Source organism: Anser anser, assembly GCF_964211835.1.
Source record: "Anser anser genome assembly, chromosome: 4".
NCBI lineage: Eukaryota > Metazoa > Chordata > Aves > Anseriformes > Anatidae > Anser > Anser anser.
In genome coordinates, this window is record NC_139724.1 from 51,607,828 (window position 1) to 51,628,662 (window position 20,835).

Here is a 20,835-nt window from a genome sequence, read left to right on the forward strand (position 1 = left end):
ATAGCAAAGGCATACAGGCCACAAGAAACCAAAACTGCGCAGCAGAAATCCAAGTGTATGGTGCTGCCCTTCTCACCAAGCCATAAGAAGCCATACAGAATGGCGGACAATGCTTTTTCCCAAGCTCCATAGCCTTTCCTCAATGCATGTGCTCAGTGTGTACTCGACAGAGAGTTTCCTGAATGCTGCTCAGCACATCCTCATCTTTGCCACCCAGCCTTTACAGAGCTCTCTGCCTAACCTGTGTTCAGGCAACAAGCAACCCTCTTCAGTCCTGCAGAAATGTGTGCCCATCCCCAGAAGCAGAGTCACCTTGTAGTTGCCTTGATCCCACCGCCCTCCTAAAGTCTTTGCCATTGTGGTAGAAGCTCCCACATGGCAGTAGGCACATGCTTTGGACCACAGAGGTGTGCTCTCCTGTCCCTTTGCTGCTGCTGCAGCTCTGGGATGGAGTCTCAGGGCTGATGTAAATCTGCTGTTGGTGTCGCATGATCATAACCGCTTTCTGCTAGATGATACTTCCTTCTGGAGCTCAAAAATGGCACCTTATGTGGCGAAGCTATTCCAAGTTCCTCCTTAAACAATTGTTTGGTCTTGCCCTTTCCTCCTGCCACAGCAGCAGGCAACGCCAGAAGCTGATTTTGCTGCTGCTTGAAAAATGAAGCAGAAGTTGCCCATTTTGCAAAACCGACGGCATCAGTGGCAGCGGGTAGGGAGGTCTGCATGGGCACCTGAGTGCATGCTACCACAATTGTGTGGGGATGGAGTGGAGGGAGGGTGGTGAGAGCGGGCTGGAGGGACTGGTCCCCGTGAGGTGGCCGCAGGTGTTTTATACCAGGGACGCCCCGCGCTAGGGATGGAGCCCCACAACTCCCTGGGCTCCGAGGCAGTGTGACGGGCATGGCCACAGCGCCAAACATGTAATTTAGAGGAAATCCCCCAAGTGAAAACAAAGGCTCTGTAAGTCATTTCCTCTGAACTGAACAGAAAGACATCTGTGTTGATCCAGCCATTACGCACTAGTCACAACAAAGCCCTCTGCTCCTGAGCAGCATAGGCCCTGCTTGCTTTCCTCTGGGCTGCCACTGGAAAACAACAGAGATGCATTCTGACTGAACTTTAACACTTTTTTTTTTCTTTTGTTAGTGGGACTTAGCAGGCTGACAGCTTCCACAGGCAAGGGCTGGGGCAAGAGAAGGCGAGGCACAGCACCCGGGTGCCACCTCCTCACACACCCCGGGGGCTGCGCTTCGGCGGGGGCTGCGCTTCGGCGGGGACTCCCGCCGGCCTCGAGAAGCCGCCTGGCCTTCAGACGAGACCCCTTGAGCCGCTGGACTCCCGGCACCTGCACCGGGACGAGGGGGGGCGGCCGGGGCCTCCCCTCGGCTCCCTCGGCCGCCGCCTGGAGGAGGCGCCGGGGCGGCCGCCCGGGCCGGAGCGGGGCAGTGCGGTGCCGTGCCTGCCTCCTTCCGCCTCCCTCCGCGCCGCCGGCGCCGAGGCCCCTTCCGCGGTGGCGGAGCTCGGGAGACCCAGGTAAGGCAGGGCAGGGGCTGCCCCCGTCCCTCTCCCCCCAGCCGAGAGGCCGTGGTGGCTTTGGGGGGGCTCGGGGGGTGCCCCCGGAGCTGCCGCCGTGCAGGGGCTGCGGTTCCCGAGGGGAAGCTGCCAAGGGGAGGCTGTGGCACAAGCTGCGCTTTCCACCTTTGCTCTTAATGGGTGGCGTTCGTGGGGTACGAGGCAGCGCCGTCCGGGCTGCGGAATCCTTTCGGATTTCGCTGTTTCCTTGTTTCGTGACTTTTTTTTTTTGTCGTTGTTTCCTTGCTGCGGGTTTTTCAATGCATCCGTGTAGCTGCTGTGCTTCGCTGAGAGGGCTTGGCTGAAGGCAGGGCTAGCTCGGCGTGTGAGTTCAGACATCCCAGCAGTTCGCCGTGCCCTCCGTCCCGCCGCCTGCTTCTCCCTCCCTGCGGTGGATGCGCTGTCTTGGGCTGCTGCTCGGGCACTGCCGGTGCGGTGGGTGACAGGATTTGTGTGCTTCTCCCCGGGCATCCCGTCCGGGCTGGTGTAGGTCGGAGCTGGTAATGGCTGGAGCCACCAGCTGAGCTTTTCGTGCAGCCGTGGCCACCAGCTCGCTGCTTGGACTGACGGATAGGTCTCGTGGTAACTAACGCTAATCTGCGATGCGCAGGCGAGTAAGCAAGAGTGTTTCTTAAAGATGTAAAAACTGACCGCAGCAGAAACGCGGATATAGACGTGTCTTGGGACTGCTTGCTTCTTGGCTATTCGTTTTCAGTCTGGACTAAACGCTGCAGATGTGCCGTACCCTCGGTACGGTGTGACTCCAGGGTGAGGCGTTGCTGTTTAATTTCTCTCCGAACTCCCCACTGACTGAAAAATGAGTTGCTGCTTATGGCTGGTATGTAAGTATCGAGGCTATTTTGGGCCCTCTGAGGGCAGGGCTCGTGCAAAGAGACCCCCAGCTACCCTTTGGTGAGTACCCCAGGCGAGGGGGCACATGCTCCCCTTTCTCCTCAGCACGCCAGCTGAGGGCCGCGCCGCCTTCCCTCCCCGGGCTGTCCTCCCAGCTCCGTCCCCACAGCGGCTCCCCTTTGGGCTTCGTCCTCCCCAGAGGGTTTGTCCTCAGGGCAGCTCCCACAAAGCTCTTCCTTCTCGGGCTGAGTGGTCTCCTGGGACGCGTGGCAGGGAGCGCTCGGTGGCCTGCTGTCCCCCTCGTTCAGAGCTCTGCCGCTGCTTCTCGTAGCCCTCTGACGACTGTGGTTTGCAGGGGGAGAGAGCCTGTTTGCTGTCGGACTCTCCTCTGGTAGTCTTCATATTTCTCCAGGTTTTTGTTGCAAAATTTATCTTGTAAGACATTAAAGCTCCTGGTGAGATAATGATGGTTGTCTCTGCATTTATTCCTGAATGAAGGGGTGCTTTACATGCTTTGCTAAATTCCTAAATGAATACTTTGAGTGTTTTGAACCAACTGATCTCCATGGGAGTTTGCCGGCTGCAACCACGGAAAACAGAGCAATGTGGTTATATTTGGCACCTGGTTACTCCCTCCTTTCTCTCTCTCTCTCTCTTTTAAAAAACTTAGTAATCTCACAGGTATGAAAATCAAAGACAAAGATTTGGAGTCCGGAGGTAGAACACACTGCTGCTTAGGCCTTCTTTGTGAAGTAACTCAAGTTTTTATCAGCCAAACCTGATTTTATTAGCCCTTCAAAACTTACAAGAGGAATACCTTTTTTTTTTTTTTTTCCCCTCTTGGATGTTAATGTAGAGTTTAATCTTCTAAATCCATGGATTGTGAAGCAGCTAGAATTATGTCCTGAGTTATGTTACATTTTAATTCTTAGCCGTGTGCTCAGTCCTGTGAATTTGGCATTGTGATGGATCCAGTAACCTGGCTGACTGCCTACAATGGCTGAAAATGGAGAAAAATAAAATAGAGCCGATAAAACAATGTCAGCTGTATATTATTTTATCTTGCCCTGAAATAACATTGTATTCAGAAGTGCCGTGATGGTGTGGTATCCTGTAATTAAGGTTAAAATAACGGGGAAGTGGTTAATTTCACAGAATTGCTTGGAAGCACCAGAAGTCTCCCCCTCCACCAAATGTAGATGAAACCTGTTGCAGATTAGTTCCCTCTGTGTTGTGTTAGCTTATAAACTGAATACACAAGATAAGGTGCAGAATGGTGTACTTTTTATACAAATGTTTATATCCCAAATTTGCAAAATGTTTTCTGTTTATTAGACAATGGAATTCTGTGCTTCTGACTGTCAGCGCAAAGATCATGGAAAAAATGTCTTTAGCCTCTATTAACCATTGACCTCTAAGATGTTTTGCTACTTTTGTTTGTTTTGACTTTTTTTCAGTAACCTATTACTTTTTCACTGCTGAAGTTGGAGCTGTGCTTTAAAAAAAGACAAGTTTGCGTATGCCAAAGAATCAGTTGTAGCAGTCTGACATGGGTCTTCTGCAGAAACAGGATAAGAAAATATTGGTATTAAAATCAAAAGATATAGAAAGCAGTACTTGGATGAAGAGGACTAATGGTTGGCTTGGAGAAGAAGGCCTGAGGTGGCTTTTTTTTTTGTATATTTCAAAGAATATACGTGCTTCTAAAGGACATCTATCATACGCTTTTCATTTGTGCTACAGATATTTTCATTATTAGGCAGGTGTGTATATTTTTAGCCAAGGCAGTGGTAATTGTGCACCAAGTGACAGCAGCAGTCAGTCAGTCGTTGCACCATGGAAGTCAGGGAGCAGTGTTCTTAAATGGCCTGCTGGTGCCCGTGGCTTCCTCCGTCACGTGAAATGCAAGGGAGGGACCCTTGCTGCACAGGTTGCAGTGCGCTGACTGCAGAGGGGTCTTCCCAATTTGCCTTAATGCTCAAGGCCAGGATTTAATTCAGCATGAAGTATGCCACTGATAGAACTGGACACAGCTCTCCAAAAACAGTGAGATTGCAATTGCCATCTCAAATTTGTTTGAACAAATGATTAGATCTCAAGAAATGTATTTTTGCTAATAGAGGCTGCTGTTTCTAAAGGCAAATCCACGATTTACTGTGCTGGCCCTCAGAGCAACTCCCAGCTCTCCTCACTCTGGTCATTTTCTCTGGCTATTTTCTAAAGGAAAATGCATTAGCAAAGAAAGTGGTGTGTAGGCAAGGGAAGCCGACATCTGGGTGGACACACATGCCCTTTCTGTCTGATGGGACAGAAGAGGAACTGGGGAGCAGAGGCGTGTGATTGAGCATTGCCCCGTGGCAATTACAGCTCTGGCAATTCTCAGTCATCCCCTGCCTCCGCTCCGCTGCATGGGCCGTGATTCAGAGTCAGGATGCAGAGGCAGGAAAATGTGAGATATCCATGGGAGATAAAACTTTGAAACACAAATAGGCTTCTCGTACAGGTGTGGGGAGAAGGGCCTCATCGTAAGAGGTGCTTTGGGAGGGGTGGAAAGCAGGTTTTTATCGTTTCCTAAACTTGGAAGTAAGATGGAGATGTCAGTTTCTTGCAAGCAGAGTAAAGTGTCTGCTGTGTTCAAATGGGATCATGAGATCTCTGAAAGAGTAGCAGCAGCCTCCTAGGAATAGCTCAGCCCATCACAGGCAGCATTCACCTCTCAGCAAGAATGACGTTGCCTGACAGAAGTCTTCCCTTTCAACAACACACGAATATTTAGGAGAAGGAAAACCACCATGCTGAGAAGATGCCTCTGGCCTGTGTTCTGGGAGGCTCGGCAAAGCCTGCGCCCGGCTCAGCATGGTCCAGCCTTGGTACCACGGGCAGGTGAGCTGGTTTTCGGGAGCGTGCCACAGAGGGACGAGTTGCTGTGGCTGCCGGGGAGAGCCCCCCTTCCCAGGGCAAGCAGCAGGCTGCCAGCTGGGGCGCGCTGTCCCAGTTCTTCGGGTGAAAACCCCGTGCAAAGTTAAACAACCACAGGAAAAAAAAAAAAAGGGAAAAAGAGGAGATTGCAGCATGCTGGGGGTGTGTGGAGCCTGGGCTGAGCGTTTTCTTGGCACTCCCACTTCTTCTCGTTCAAGTTTCCCTTATCGGTGGGTGTTTGGGTACCACTGAGCCACACGTCAGGTACAACTGCCTGCGTGCTCAAGTAGGTCACAGGAGGGTTTCCTGTCAGGAGGGGTTTTGCTCAGCCCCGTGCCTTTTAAGAGCTGTGATCTGATTAAATCATAAGAAGACGTTAGATCTGTGCCTTGGTTGCACCTGAATATAGGGCAGAAAAAACTGCCTGCGTGCTGCAGCGAGCGGCGCTCATCCTGCACCACGGTCTGGGCAGGGCACGGGCGCCCTGCACCGCCAGAGGGCCTGCTGGCCCCTGCCCTGTTAGGCTGGGACCTGCCCCTGGCCATGGGTGCTTGTTGAGCAAAAGAAGACTTTTTCTTTCCCCCACAAGACAGCCACATAACCCACCGTCAGATACACATGATAACTGCCCCTTGTTTTTAGCTGAAAGCAGCTCCCGTGACTCTCTCTCCTAGACGGCCCTGTGTGAACGTCTTTTTGTCAGCTTCTCTATGCTAAAGTGGAGGTGAGATAACGGCAGTGCTTCATATTCGTCATGTCTAGGGTTACTGCTTGCCTTGTGAATTGCAGGACGTCCTGTATCACAGGCTCAAGCTCCACATCCTTGGGGAAGGAGGAGTTGTGTGAGGGCTGGCTTTTGTCACCCCCTCCCCATGATTATGAGCACCTCTTCCAGCTGAAGCTGCAAACCAAACCGTGGCCATCCCTGGTACCATGGTGGGGGAAGGAGTGAGAGGGCCTGTCCCGTGTTGGGCTGCGGGACCCAATTCGGGGGGATGGCCTCTGAATGTGTAAACGGAGCTGAGCTGAATGGGCTGCTCACTGTCCCATGGCAGGTCCTTTAAAACTGGTAATCTTAAATGTACTTTGGGATCTATTGGAAGTAAAAGGGCTGCCTACGCTGCATCCAGCGAAGATAATAAAAAGAATGTTTTTCAGCATGCAGAAGTCTAGCACTCAGGTGTTTGGAGTCCTGGCTTCCAAACTGCCCCTGCAACTTTCTGTTCAACTGTCTTACACATAATGTGTCACGGGGTAGCGTTCGGTTGTGTGGCCGTGTGCTGTGATTAAAAACTAAAGTAATGGGCAAGCAGCACAATTGCCTCAGCTTCATTCAGTTATTTCTCTGGATCTCTTGAGTTGGAAATAACCCTGAAAGTCAGCACGAAGCAGGCACTCCCTTTGAAAAACTGAGAGCTAGCCATAAGGGACTGTGTTGTCTTACATTTGCGGCATCTTGCCTTCACCCCTTGTAATCTTGCCCTCAGTGGGACTGGGTGGTGGCAGCCCTACTGCTGGTGATGCCCTTTCTGTAGTGTTCTCATGCATTGCCGTAAGTCGTCAGGGTGGATTAGATGGAGTACGATGCTGTCATGCGTTAATGATGGTATCACATAATGTCTTAAAGAGAATTAAAGCTGAATACAGTTCCTTAAGATGTTAAATGTCTTGTTACACCTGATGAGTGCTCTTGCCCCCTGTTTAGCTCCCAGTGCCTGAAACACCCCGACATCCGAGAGCTGACATCAAGGTGAGTGGAGTTAAGGAGCCTCTTTGCTAGAGATGTTCAGCACCTCGTGAGGGTTTTGGAGAAAGAGAAAACACAAGATGACAGCACTGCCTCAGTTGTGTTGATTTTCAGATTCAGTGAGAAATTATTTCCCTGAATCAATACTTACATTTGTGAAAACTGAAGTCCTTTGGTGTTGCTTGTGTTGTATGTGAAGAAGGAATTCTTCAAGGTTGCATCCTGGATTTTCAGTCTTCTATGCGAAGACTTCGTTAGTAAAAGGCTGAAATGCAAGTAAAAGTTAAACCATTTAACAGAACTCTGCAGATAAGTTCAGGGTAGAACTCTTTGGGATCTGCCTCAAAAACTTCAGGAAAATAGGTCTTGCTCTTCCAGTTACCTGTTCAGAAAGTACCTGGCAGTGTGGATTCTACTTAGAGAGGTCTTTTTGTATTTGCTTTTTATTTTTTTAATCCGTATCCTAACATACACCTAGTTCAAGTACAGAGCAAAGCAGAAACTGAAAGACTTTGCTAACTTACTAAAGAAAATGAAAGCTGCTGTAAATATAGTCCTTTGAGTCGCATGCCAGCTGAACACAAAGCATGACAATGTGAAGTTCTGTCTGGCAGCATTATTACTACAATTCTGAGTGCAATCAAGTGGTAATTTGAGCACCAAGAGCTGTGTTGTCCTATTTCAGTAAAATGAGGGTGAGGGAATTTTGTGTTGAGTTTCATCTGAGTTTCAGTTATGTGAAATTTTCCTTGTAACCCATCCAACATAAGAGGGTGAGAGAGGCTGGAATCAGAAGATAAGAATGTGGACCTTGCCAACACCACTGTTTTGATAAGTGGAGCAACAATTGCACAGTTTGAGAAGCTGTGAATTGCCAGATGTGCGAATGGTAGTACAGCATCTCAGCTGAACTGCAGACAAGTCACTCATTTCCAATCCAAACTCTTGTGTTTGTTTCATATAGCAGAGAGGCCGTATCCTGATGAAAAAGATGCAGGGGAAACTTGAGACACCGGAACTTGCAATATTTCCTGCCCCTCGCTTGTTGGCTTGGGTTTTTCCTGGTGCACTGAAGACAGTTGTGACCGGTAACTGTAGATCTATCAGCTCTGTCTGTATGAGAGAAGGTTCGGGGCTAGTCACTAAATAGGTGCAAAAAAGCAACAGTTGTCAAGTGACGTTACAGTACTGCCTCAAGATAATAGAGTGTCAGGAGAAATGTACACGTTTGTCAACCTGGACTGCCACACATGAGTTAAGGTCAGAAGTTTATCATCTGAGTTAACTTCACAGTTTTGCCTTCAGCTGAATTTCCCCTGCTTATTATTGAACTATTTCTCACCGTTGCAGCTTCCGCATGCTCCAGTGGGTGCTTGTTTCTGTCTCTATTTAAAACCGATTATTAATATGTGTGTATTTTTCATATTGATGGCCCCATTAATGAATGTGTTTAAACATAGTTTCTGGTATATACTTTTTTAAATTCAACAGTCATTATAATGAAAAAGGTGTGTTATGCAAATTTCTGTCATTAATAGCTAGTGTCTTACCACAAAGCAGCATATATATGTACCTCAAGTGTGCCTTTTTCATGCTTAATTTTGCTAAAAGTGTAATGCTGGTGTACGAACACCGGAATGGCTCCTGGTGTACAGTGCAAGCAGGAGCTGTGCTATCTCTTGCTCACAAACATCTCTGACTCTTGCCTCTGATAACCTGACTGGTCCATGAAATGCATTGATTTCAGCCTTCCGGCTTGCTGTGAAGGTGTTCTTCATAGAGCACTTGGCAAAAGCAACTGAAGGGTCAACTAAAAAGAAGATAGGAATTTATTAAACTTCTTTTAATTTTGGAGAGAGAATGGTCGAATTTGTGCCTACAGCACGGTTGTTCACAACTCTTGTTACGGAGAAGACCTGAACTTGTCTCCCCTTTAGTCTACACGTGTGACTTAGAAGGGTGGCTACTTGATAAATGATTTAAAGATCACGATTTTAGCCATATGGAGAGTAGATTGTGGTCTTCCACAACCCAGAGGGAAGGAACACCGCACCCCTGGAGCTGGTTCAAGGCCTTCTCATCTGGTCCTGAGCTAATTTGCTTTGATATGAGACATGAACAATGCAGCTGCCATCATTCCTCTCCAGCCCGGTGCTTATCCTGGTAGCTTTCTCTTCTGCAAGCCGTATGCTTAAAATTCCCCCAAATTCCCTGAAAGCCAACTACTTGTTTGTAGTTTTTGCCTGACCTCAGAACCTCCTTGCAGCTCTTCCCAGCCATGTGCTTGCTTCTGTGGTCGTGTGGTGCTTAGCTGGGATGTAGCCAGTGTATTACGGATGGCTCTGGGCTCCTTTTCCCATAAGGTAAGGCTCAAGCATGCCTGTATAGCTGTCACTGCAGATGCTAAAGCAGTCAGCTGGCTTTTATGTTGCACGTGCTAAGAGTTGTCATCCATTGGGAAGGAATGTGGTTTCCATATAACTGCGTGGGGGAAAGAAAAAATATCTTGCAGAAGTTATAAAGGGATTTGTATCTGGATTCTGGTGGGACAGTTTCATCCGACTAAAGAAAATCTGGTGATTGGAATGCTAGAAATAATCTTAGCAGACAAACATACAGGAGTTATGGCCTGCTATCAATTTTGGTATCTCTGAGGAAGTAGGAAGTTCCTTTACATTTCTTGTGAATAAAACAAGTGCAGAAAGGAGCCAGTTGCTAGGTAGGTAGCTTGCTTCCCTAGCAGTAAAACTGCAAGAACGAGTTGATGTTTGCGGTGCGAATTAAAACCAAACGCTGTTGATTCGATGAAAGATAACCCTTAATTTTGAGGAACATCTCCAAATAACTTATTTCAGTTATTGTGCTGCTGGCTGGCACATTGTGAGGATGAGCTGCAAGCTTTTTGACTTCAGTCAGATCATTATGCCTGGGTCTAGCGTGGCTCCCGTGGACTGGGTAGCCGGAGCTTTCGTAAAGCTAACTACAAACTAACTAAAGGCTGGCCTTTGAAGATGGATTTCATAACCTGTGTGTCACTGGATTTCCTGCTGGCGTTTGAAGAAATTCTAGCTGCTTCATGACGTACCATGCTTCTATGTATGTAAGGGAAGGTATGAGATCATTTAAGGGTACCCTGGGAAAGAGAGTGGTTGAGGTGAAGCAATAATCGATGCCAGCTTCCACTTCTTGTGGGATGTCCCTGCAGACCACTTCTACGTACTCTTCTTGAGACATGCAAAGTATGTTTTTAGTTCATGAAACCTTTATCAAATTTCCAACCAATCTAGTTCATGGCATTCTTTGAAAACTATACATCAGCCGTGGAATGAGTGACTCCAGATGTTCATTTTTGGGCTCACCTGTGTTTTGTCAAAGGAGCACAGGTCAGAGAAGCTGGCAACACCCTGGCTAGGATCGGAAGCAGGTGCAGCATAATCTGCACCTGAATGAGTAATTCCAGAGAACCAGTACAAGTGCAGGGTAGTGCTGGTACTGCTTTGCTGCTGCCAAGAGCCAAGCCAAGATTTCTGTGGCTTCAGCTGTGCCGTGTAAATGTACCAGTGGCACTTTGCCATGGTAGTCCTTCGGTGCAGAGAGCAGGCAGCCTCTTAGAAGTATTTCAGGTTGGCTTATTGCTGAAAAACATGTCCAAGCCAGAAATATTCACCTTCAGCTACTGACTGAGTTTTTCTGGTAGCTTTTAAGATGGCCACGGGTAATGATCTAGAAGGCTGGGTGCTGATTTTTGTGTGTTGACATATTATTGTAGGAGATTGTTTCTAGCTCCAGAATGAATGGGCTTGGGGCCAGAGAAGAGATGGTGCCAGACGGTTAATATGTGGCTTAGTTCTTCCTTTCTCCACTTTAAGTAAAAGGGTGCAAAACAAGACTGTGATCGTATTCAAGATAGTGAAAGGTAGATTGGTACCAGTCACTTGGTGTGTATGGTGGGAGGGCAGAGAGAATTAACTTCAGAGTCGGAGAGCAAGCAGTTGTTTAGTTGAAGTTCATCTTATGGTGTTTGCAAAACTTAGGAAGTATTAGACAATCCCTGTATGTGAAACAAGTCACAATTTGTATGTGTTACAGTATCTGTTAGACAATGTCAAATGTGTGCCTTGAATACTGACATAAATTGAGTTTATTTGTGCTGTGATATATCTCTTAATCACCTGAGATTGTGTAACGTTAAGAAGATCAAATTCAAATTATGAAGAAGCTGAATTAAAATTACTCCTTTACTACAGTTAAAAAGGACAGCCTCAGGCACTGACTTTCTCTCCTTCTCTCCTTCTCTCCTTCTCTCCTTCTCTCCTTCTCTCCTCTTCTCCCATGGATTTGGTGTGCTTTTCTTAAATCTGCAGTTTAGTGTACAATAGCAATTGACCTATTACTTAATGGTGAGCCTTAGGATTCCTGCACAGAATTGGGTTCAGCCTCTGATTTAGCAGAACATTTATTTTTTCATCACTCATAATCTCCAGTTTCCTGTAGAAGGAAGAAAAGCTTTTCCACAAGCATCACCCATTTGCCTTGCCAATCTCATCTTGCCTGTGTTTTTAGTAAGTGGGTGTTACTGTTCCTCCTCCCTCCTTATCAGAAGGGGCTTTTAGGAGAAAGGCTGAGGCAGCGGTTCTGCTTTGCAAAACGTCCGCCCAGGGCAGCAGGGCCAGAGGAGGATGGCGGAGTAGCCAGTCTGTTACAAGTGAAGTAAGTACTCTGCTCTCTGTCAGCTTCTGCTCCTCCAAGTCAGTGCCACGCAGGTTTGGGGGTAGTTCTTCCATCTTCCTCTCTAACCCTGCTTTAAATATGCTTGCCAGAACAAAGAGAACTGCTTCTTTTTGAAGGATGCAAAGCAAAAAAAGCCCACGCAGGCAGGACCAGCATACCACATACCTCCTCCCAGTTCCGACCCTGACCTGCCCCTTCTGTTCATGCTTTTCCATTTCCTCTTACATCTGTCAGCTGAGGGCCAGTTATATTTGTGCAAGGAAGCTGAGCTAATATTCCTTAGCAGACCTTTGTGCCGCACAAATCTCTGGAGCCTCTGCCTCCTCTGGCCGGCTGCAGTCCCGCTGCTCGCGGCACCATTGTGAAGTGCTGGCGATGCAGTGAAATGGCCGAGGCAATCATGTGACAATTAAAATATTACTAATTTTCTCACATCTGATTTTTTCTGGCTGCTGCAGGAGGTTTGGTCAGAAGGCCCAAGTGGGTTTAAGTCTGTCTTGTAAAAGTTTGGTCCTCCTGTGCGCTAAGGCACCCAAATACGCATAGCACTTACCTGGAAGCTGGGCGAAGGCAGGAGCTATGGCTGAGCCTGAGTTAATAAACCCTGCTGACAAACAGGTTGTTTTAGTTTGTGTCAGGCTGCATATGGCTCCTGGTGAGCCCAAAACCACAGATTCTCAGTAGAAAAGGCCAGTTCTGCCTGCAGAAGACCTGAGAGTGGGATTCTTCTGTGGGAGGCACTGTTCAGTTGTGGAGCTTTGCCTCAAAAGCTTGTCATAGTCTACAGCAAAGATAAGGTGCTGGAATAAAATTTAACAATAGTAGTGAATGCTAATAGCAACATTATTTATGAAAATAATAGCAACCTTTAAGTGCTATATATGCTAATGAGCAGAAGGTGATGCAAAGCCATGTTACGTATGTGGTAACAGAATGATCTCGAGCCTAAAAAAAATCAGATTGGCTTTGCATACATTTTAAATGAATTTTCCGTGAATATGATGATTTACAACGACCCTCTATAAATGTGTATACATATAAAGAGCCTTTTCCCCTAGTCACATAAACCTTCACATTTTCACTCCATGTTGTTGTTACTCTGTGTGATGATAAGGGGTAGGATGATGGTAGAGGTTAAACTTTAATCGATATAGCTGATGGTGAAAAGCAGCAAAACCTTTTTGCAAGCATTGAAAGAGTGTTAATAACACAGGCTTGCAGATCTTGCAGCCTTACCATCACCGCTTGGCACACAATAAATAAGGTGGGGGAGGAAGTTCATATTCAAAGAGATTTGAAAGCCTTGGGCAGTGGGTTTTGCTTTTCTTCAGAAATGAAGCTATTTCTTGTCTTTGAAATCACAAGACAAACTCATAATAACTGGCTGCTTTAACAGATGTTTCAAAAATTTTTTTCCCCATTTTCCTCCATCCCAGACTAAATTTCAGTTTTATTTTCTTCCAGCAAAGAACTTTATAGATGTTGAAGAGGTTTTGATCTGAATAAACTGAAGGTATGATAGTGCAAATTTATAGGTGTTGCAGGGCTTTTATGTAGAAGAAACAGGAAAAGCTATAAATAGTTAGCTGTAGAGGAATGAGTAAAAATTCAAGAAGTTGATGAGCGTAGTGAAAATTGATCGGTCCATCCTTCTTCATCTGGTGTACTATAGTGTTGCTAACTCAAAGGTAGTAGCAGGTGATTTAAATTAAAAAAAAAAAAAGCATTTTCTACATCATGGATGGCAATGTATTTTTTGTTTCATAAAGCACAAGTTCCTTTCCTAAATTATTTATTAATGAGGGAATTAAAGAAAGAAGGTGCATGATAAATCAGTGAGAGGATAACCTAGTGCTTGGAGTGTACTGCTTACAGGGGACCACGATCAAGAGCAGCAGCTGAATTTGCAAATGGCTTGGTACATGTCCTTCTCCTAAAGCTGAACTCATCATTATAAGGAGAAATAAGCTCTTTTGCTCCTCTTACCTTTGATTTTCCTAGGCTGTTCTGTGCGCTTTGGATTAGTTCTCTTTGGTGATAGCTGAGCAGCGACCAGTGATTTGGCTCTTCAGTTTGGGGTGATAAGCCACCTCGGTGCCAGTGCTCCCTATCCAAGAGGGACTTTTTCAGCATTGTTTTCTTCACTTACATACCCAGCTACTCAAGTTATAATGCTAAAAGGAAACAAATGCTTTTAGTCTGTGAAATGTTGTGACCCTGTTTCTGAGGAGTTTTGTAAAACCTGCGTAGGTTACAATGAAATTCTCCTATATGTGTACGTGAGTAGCTTTCAGGTGAACAAAGGGTATTTTGTAACATCACATGCTTATCTTGGAAAATCTTGAGTCAATGAGTTGGGTACCCCTTAGCCCGCTTACTTCTTTAACTAAGCGCAGTGCATGCAAATATGAAATTTATTTTCACAAAGTCTGTTTATATAAAAAACTAGCCCGTTGGTACTTTGTCTTTCAAGCAGAGAGGAAGGTTTTTCAAACATTTGGGTGTAATTTTTTCAAATTTGTTTGAAAACAGCCCCCCAAAATTGCATTTCTGTCAGTTAAAAAAATAGTTTACATATGATAGAAGTGGTTTCTGAGAGTCTGCTGTCAAAAGAAGAGAGAAAAAAAACAAATCCAGGTATTTTTGACTTCTCCTTTTTCTGGCATATGATATATTTCAGATATCATTACAGTATTTTTCACTTCCATTCCAATTTTAAAACTATAACAGGTTATGCTAAAGTATATTTTTTTCTGTATTCATACTTCTGTGAAATTTGCAGTTTGAAAAGGGGTTAATAACAGTTCCCTTTCATTCGGTTGTCTTTTATTTTCTGGAATCTGCAACATCGTAAATGGTGCAAAAGACTTCCGTGCCATTTGAAACGCAAGGGCAGATCTTGCAATCCTTGCGTACATCCAGTAGTAATTATTCAAATAAGCCTGTGCTGAATACTCATGTAAGTAACTATTCACATGAAACTCAGTTTGTCGTTTCATGGTAAAGCAACATCAGCTTCAGCAGAAAAACCAGGGAAGGAGTTCTCCTTTTCTTCTTCCTTCTGCACTGTTTCTGCTCTCTACCCAGAACTGCTGTGTGCTGCTTATTTGCCACTTATGCCACTGCAGCTGTTTTCAGGGGTACGTTATGAACTTGATCAGTGAATTGAGTTAATTAATAAACAAACAAAACAAAAAGAAATACCCCAGAACTATTCATGAAGAGTAACAGATTTGCGTCAGAATTACAATGTGCCACCTGTGTACTTAAAATTTTGATATTTTGACATTTTTTGTTAATAACTCAATGAATGAATGTTGCATTATGTTAATTAATGTAGTAGACTAGGTGATATGTTTCCAATGTTAAATACAGAGACCTCGAATTACTGCCAGTTTGGACTGATGGACCCCAAACCTGAAAAGAACATTTGTGCAGGATGCATGAAACCCAAGACAGAAAGTGGAGGATGCCCGTTTGTTAGAGAGGTTCGCTGTTGTGGTTGGCAGCGATGTATTAAGCTTAGTATTAAGGCTAGTATTAAGACTAGTATTTCAGCTTATAAGACTAGTGTTACAGTTTAGGATTAAGACTTTCCACAGGAAAACCCAAACTACCAAGCAGGTAAATGCTACAACCATCACTAAGGAGGGGTGGAAACCTAGAAAACAGAGCTCCAGCTTGGTTTTATTTTATTTTTTCAGATGCAGACAAATGTTTTCTCTAGATGTTTGTTTTACGACTGGTGTGATAAGTATGTTTTCAGAATGCCTTGCCATGAAAAGCAGCAATTACTTAACACCTTGGGTTTGGAGAAGCTCCAGCTAGATTGGGATGCACTCCTTCCCTCCTAACTAGAGCTTCCACTGGGACTTTCATCCATTTATACAACTGTTTGAATGTTGCATGTGCTTACTGATGGGCTTGCAGTGGCTAATTGCTTCAATAAACAAATACAATCCAAGAGGTGGGAGTGGGAACCAGCAGTTCCTAACTCCAGGAGCGGTGTTGCAACTCCTCAGGTTACCTAATCATTTGATGCTTCAGTTTCCCTAGAGAAACATGGGAAAGGTGGCATGCATAAGCAATTCTGTCTACAAGGAAAAAAATTACTTTGTAGACCTTGACCAACATGGACTTAACAGATTTATCTTAACAGTTTATTATTATTATTATTTGTTCTGAGGAAAGTGTGTGGTGACTTTCTGGCCTTAAAGGCAAATACTTTATAATGTGAAGATCGATCTGCGCAAGCTGATACAGACTTTTGATGCCTAAGGCTGAGTGTGTTTTTTGTTTGTTTCGTTTTACCTACAAAAGGTTAAGCGTCTGTAACTCTTCCTGATTTCAGTCACGATTATGGGTACTCAGCACCTCTGCAAATTCGATTGTATTTGTTGTCGTGTACCTAAGGTCGGCAGGGAACTGGGCAAGTCCTTGGCAGGAGGCGTTGTGAAAATTTTAGATGGGTGGCAGCATGAAACTCCCACAGCTGTTTGGAACAAGATAAGAATGTGTCGTGCCGTAGTTTCATGGAGTGAGGAATGGTTTGGGAACAATGGAATATTTGGGGAGAAAAGTGCAGAAAAGTTCTAAAACTGTGCTGAAGAAAAGGAAGTGATGAATAGGTTTTATAAGCGGTAGTAGTGATCGTTAAAGGTTCTTCTCAAAGGAGTTTGGAAAGGAGCTTTCAGAGTTATCGGTGAGAGTTCAGTTGTCCTGAGCCTTATTTAAGGAAACAGAAATGTGCCTAGAGCCGTTAGCTTGAAAAAGCAGATTTCTGTGACCAGATATAGAGTCAAAGGCTGATTTTCCGACCTGGAAAACTTGTCCTAATCTGCAGAGATCTCTATAGCAGTGGTAAGTCAGTGTAGATAAATACTTGTAGCAACCAGGTGCAGACATTGACTGACTATTTTTTATTTTTTAAAGCATTCTGTCAAAAGGATTTTTTTTTGTTTCTTTGTATTCTTAATTTGACCAAAGAGGGCTGGCAGGGAAATGAAATATTTTAGCATTATCAGTACTGAGATCTGAAATCATAGTTAATTTTGAATCTTTCTTGTGGTCTCTAGGGCAGACTTCTGAGAGCACAATTTCTAAGGCAATTATATTTTTCGTAAGTGCCAACAGAGTAAGTTGTACTATAGAGAACACGGTGGTGGTTTTGAGTGGGAGAGCCTATAATGGGAACCCTTGTAGTTTGGCAAGCTTTATGCTGGTCTGAAAGTTAATACTGACTTTTAATTCTTTGAACAGTGTTTGTATTTTTGGTTCATGGTAGTATCCTTCCTTCTGCAATTACCTTTATGATTGTCAATTTATTTTTGAAAGGGCAATAAAACAGAATTTGGCCGTGTGAATCATTAAAGACGATTACTAATTCAAAAGTCAGTCTTCCTCACAAGAACACGAAGTGACAGATGACCAACAAAATGTATGTGTATACATGCGTCAGAGGAAGAAAAAAAGCAAAAAGAGATTGTTCATAATAATTCCATCATAATCTTTTATTTATGCATCCTAACCTCTTCGTACTTTGCATTTCCATGCAAACCACAGACGAATTCTTCACCTTATGCAGAGATATGTCTTGAAAAGAAGGGATGTTTTAAAGCAGTGAAAAAATATATCCAACTGTGAGAAATGGTGGGAGTATGGATATGAGAGATTAACTGGCCAAGTAAAACGTGGTGGCAGGGTTAGACTGGAAGGCAAAGGGTGTCACTTCGTGTATTGTCACAACAAATAATGAAAGGTTTGGGAACAAAGCAAAAGGAGAGGCACTAAAGTGAATGTGTTTACATTTAACTTTATTTAAACTTTACTCCTGTAAGGTGATATTGTGAGGAGGCTTGTGGTTTTTCAAGCTTCTCTGTATGATGCTGTGAAATGTACTGTGTCGTTCATATCAGAGTTGTGTCACCCCCACAGAAAAATGTGTATGTGGTGAATTTTGAAGTAGTGTAAGTAGTAAATACATGCATAAACTAATCCTTGTGAGAGCTAAGAAAAGCTTTTTTATAGGTCAGAGGGATTTTCTTGCTGGCATGGAGATGTGCAGTATTTAGCTAGGGCTTGGGTTTGCGTTCAGCCCCCATCCTCTCCTCGCCCACACTTGGGAGATATTTGTGGTCGCTGGTGCTTCAGCATTTGCTGCTGTTCCTTCCTCAAGCCGTGGCTTCGCCCTGCAGCCGTGCTGCTTTGGCCTGAGCTGCAGTGGAGAGGTGCCAGGGTGCCAGGTCCCTGCCCTTGGTGCTCTGGTGGATCAGGCGAACCTGCTCCCTCGTCTTCTTCACCACATGGCAGTAGCACTCCTGCCAACACCTCACAGGCTGGCATGGTGGGCAGGGGTGAGCAGACGAGGGAGAAATTGCCTTCCACTTTCTATCTGGCAGGGTGCTGGAGGGGGGCTTGCAAAGGAAGTAGCAGTGGGTGCCTTTGCATGCCCGAGGCCATCCTGCGGCTATCAGTCACGGTGTAAAACGTTAAAGCAGTTCGACTTCACCGACCGATCAGAACTGCCGAATATAAATGATTTAGATTTTTGGTAGTCAACCTGAAGTCTTTCTAAATAGAAGATGGAGGGCATGTGTTCAGCAATTTCAGAGAAATGGCCTTCCTTAATTCTCCCTTCCCAAATGGAGATCTAAACCACTGTTTGAAATGTTCATTGATGTAACTGGTATGAATTTTCAAAATGGCTTTTACTGATCCATGTTTAATTTTATAGAGCAAACTTTATTTATTTATTTATTTATTTTTTCCCAAAAGGCGCATATATATGCACGGGCCTTAATTAAAATCTTGTTGCTCCAAGATGTCCCACATATGGACGGTGGCTGGCACAGGCAGCACCTGGTGGTGGGATGGGAAGGATGGCGCTGAGTTCCTGGGCCTTCAGAGCCAAGTTTTGTGGAGATTTTTTCACAAGATGTTCCCTTTCAATGGTTTAGGTTTTGATATATATTAGGAGTCTGTTTGGCACTGTGGTGAAGAATATGTTTTAGACTATGTTGCATGCTTTAGACTTCTCACCTGTATTTTCTGTGACAAACAAAGGGTGCTGCAGCGCCCTTTATTTCGTCCCTACTGGCTTGTTGCCTCCTGGGAATATGTCTGTGCAGCTCTCAGTTGAGCAATGACTGAACTTTCTTGTCTAATCATTAACTTTTGTGACCTTCCAGGTGCTTCAGATGAGCTCCAGCTTTCTGTGTTTTCAGTTAGTTTCATTTGTGAGTAGAAGCTCTTTTCACTACAGAAATCTACAGATCTGTGATCTTTCAAAGATACAGTAATTTGTTTCTCTCATCTTCACAGGAACTGATATTCAATGGCTAGAAACAAGAGGTGACAAGTGGCTGAAATGAATATGACTACTATTCTACAAGAGATCTTGATTAAAAGGTCGCAGCAGAAGAAGAGGACTTCTCCCTTAAACTACAAAGAGAGGCTTTTTGTACTTACAAAGTCTATGTTAACGTATTATGAAGGTCGAGCGGAGGTAGGAGATACGGATTTATACAATAGACTGTCTTTGTTTCTTTGTGCTTTTGTATTCTAATAGCTTTTTTTCTTACAAGATATCATACTGTCAGGGATGGATGGGGTGGGTGGCAACAATCGTGAACTACTTTCTCTTTTCTCTTTTTATAATGAAGGTTTATAGAGATGTAAATAATACATCTGGTAGTTAGCATAAACTAGTTCCTAACCAGGATGACAAGAGTAAGGTAAAGCAGTTTTTACAGCTGATCATCAAGAACTGATTTCTTTCTGTCTCAACTTCTCTAGTTTTATTTCTGGGCATTTCCAACTGAAGGGCCTTGGAATTTTACTGCTGGCATTACTCACTGTTAACAATTAATTACTGACTGTTTTTAGCATCGTTCTTTCTGAATCCAGCCTCTTGGATACCATGTTAGAAAGGCTTCAGCAAGAAGTTTACATGTTCCCCTTTTTAATGGGATGCCTTTTAGTCTTTCTGTAGGTTCTCACGTAGTATCTCAGGTAGGGTCTATCCTCACTAAAGAGTTTATTGTAACTTTGGTGTTGCTGCTCTGTGGCTCCCGTCCATATTTAAATGTCTTTTACATGAGTTTTGGGAAAATTTTTCAAATAGGCTTGCTGACTTTGCTAGGGAATGGGGCTTAATTTTTTTTTTCCTTCCCCCTTACAATTTAGGCTGGCCAGCCCCATATTACACATGGCAGTGAGAATGTGGGCTTACTTCTGGGGAGTAACTGGCTTCTGAATTCAAACAGGAGCAAGAGGATTTGGTAGGAGCAGTGCATTACAGACCAAGCTCACTAGATGGGCTTCATTAAGGTAGACCATGCACCCTATGAACTGAAGCTGGAAACGATTTATCTTTGGCAGCAGGAGCAGCCTATCGCTATGTAAATTCTACGTAAATTCAGTTATATAAAAGTCACGAGTGTAAATTAGGCAAATTCTCAGACCAGAATTTTTCAAATGAGCTCCAGACTCAAATTCATTAAGGTCGTCTGCTTCTGAAGTGCCTCATTGTGCCGTTAGTGGTGAGGGGCTGCATTTCCCACTTAACAGAGCCTACCTTCCAGATTTGTCACAATGTGGAAGGCAATTAAAACGGCTGTGATAGCTAGAAGGTCACTTGCTACACACTAGAAAGCCGTTCAATGGAAAAAAGTAGTGGAGATGGCTCTGCAACCTCTTGTCTCAGATATCTTACTTCCGATGAAAGAAGGGCGTACAGAAGAGCTAAGGCTTGCTAGCCCTGTTTCTTTGCCAACCTTTGCTAACCCCGTTTCTTTGCCAACCCTTGCTAACCCTGTTTTCCTGTTTCTCAATTCTGCTTGCGGCAGAATTGAGTTCAGTTGCTGTGCTCCACAGACGACTATTATAGCTGCCATTTTCTGCATATAGTTTGGGCACAGTCAAAGATTAAAAATGAGATACAAATTTATGTATTTTTCACTGACTGCTGCATTAAAATATGTACTGACTTTACAATGCAACTAATTTTCTCTATA

The 20,835-nt window shown here is 44.6% G+C and overlaps 1 protein-coding gene across 2 annotated transcripts in view; it reads left to right on the forward strand.

The window, feature by feature from the left end:
• Positions 1 to 993: 993 nt before the first annotated feature.
• Positions 994 to 20,835, forward strand: part of TEC (tec protein tyrosine kinase) — a 50,052-nt gene continuing 30,210 nt past the window's right edge. Inside the window, exons 1-3 of one of the 2 annotated variants that reach the window (XM_083835147.1) lie at positions 994 to 1,533; positions 19,009 to 19,056; positions 19,142 to 19,325. In XM_083835147.1, coding sequence (XP_083691273.1) covers positions 19,188 to 19,325 — 138 coding nt within the window. In that variant the 5' untranslated portion in view covers positions 994 to 1,533; positions 19,009 to 19,056; positions 19,142 to 19,187. The remainder of the gene's footprint in view (positions 1,534 to 19,008; positions 19,057 to 19,141; positions 19,326 to 20,835) is intronic. The other variant, XM_083835146.1, reaches the window with a different exon arrangement.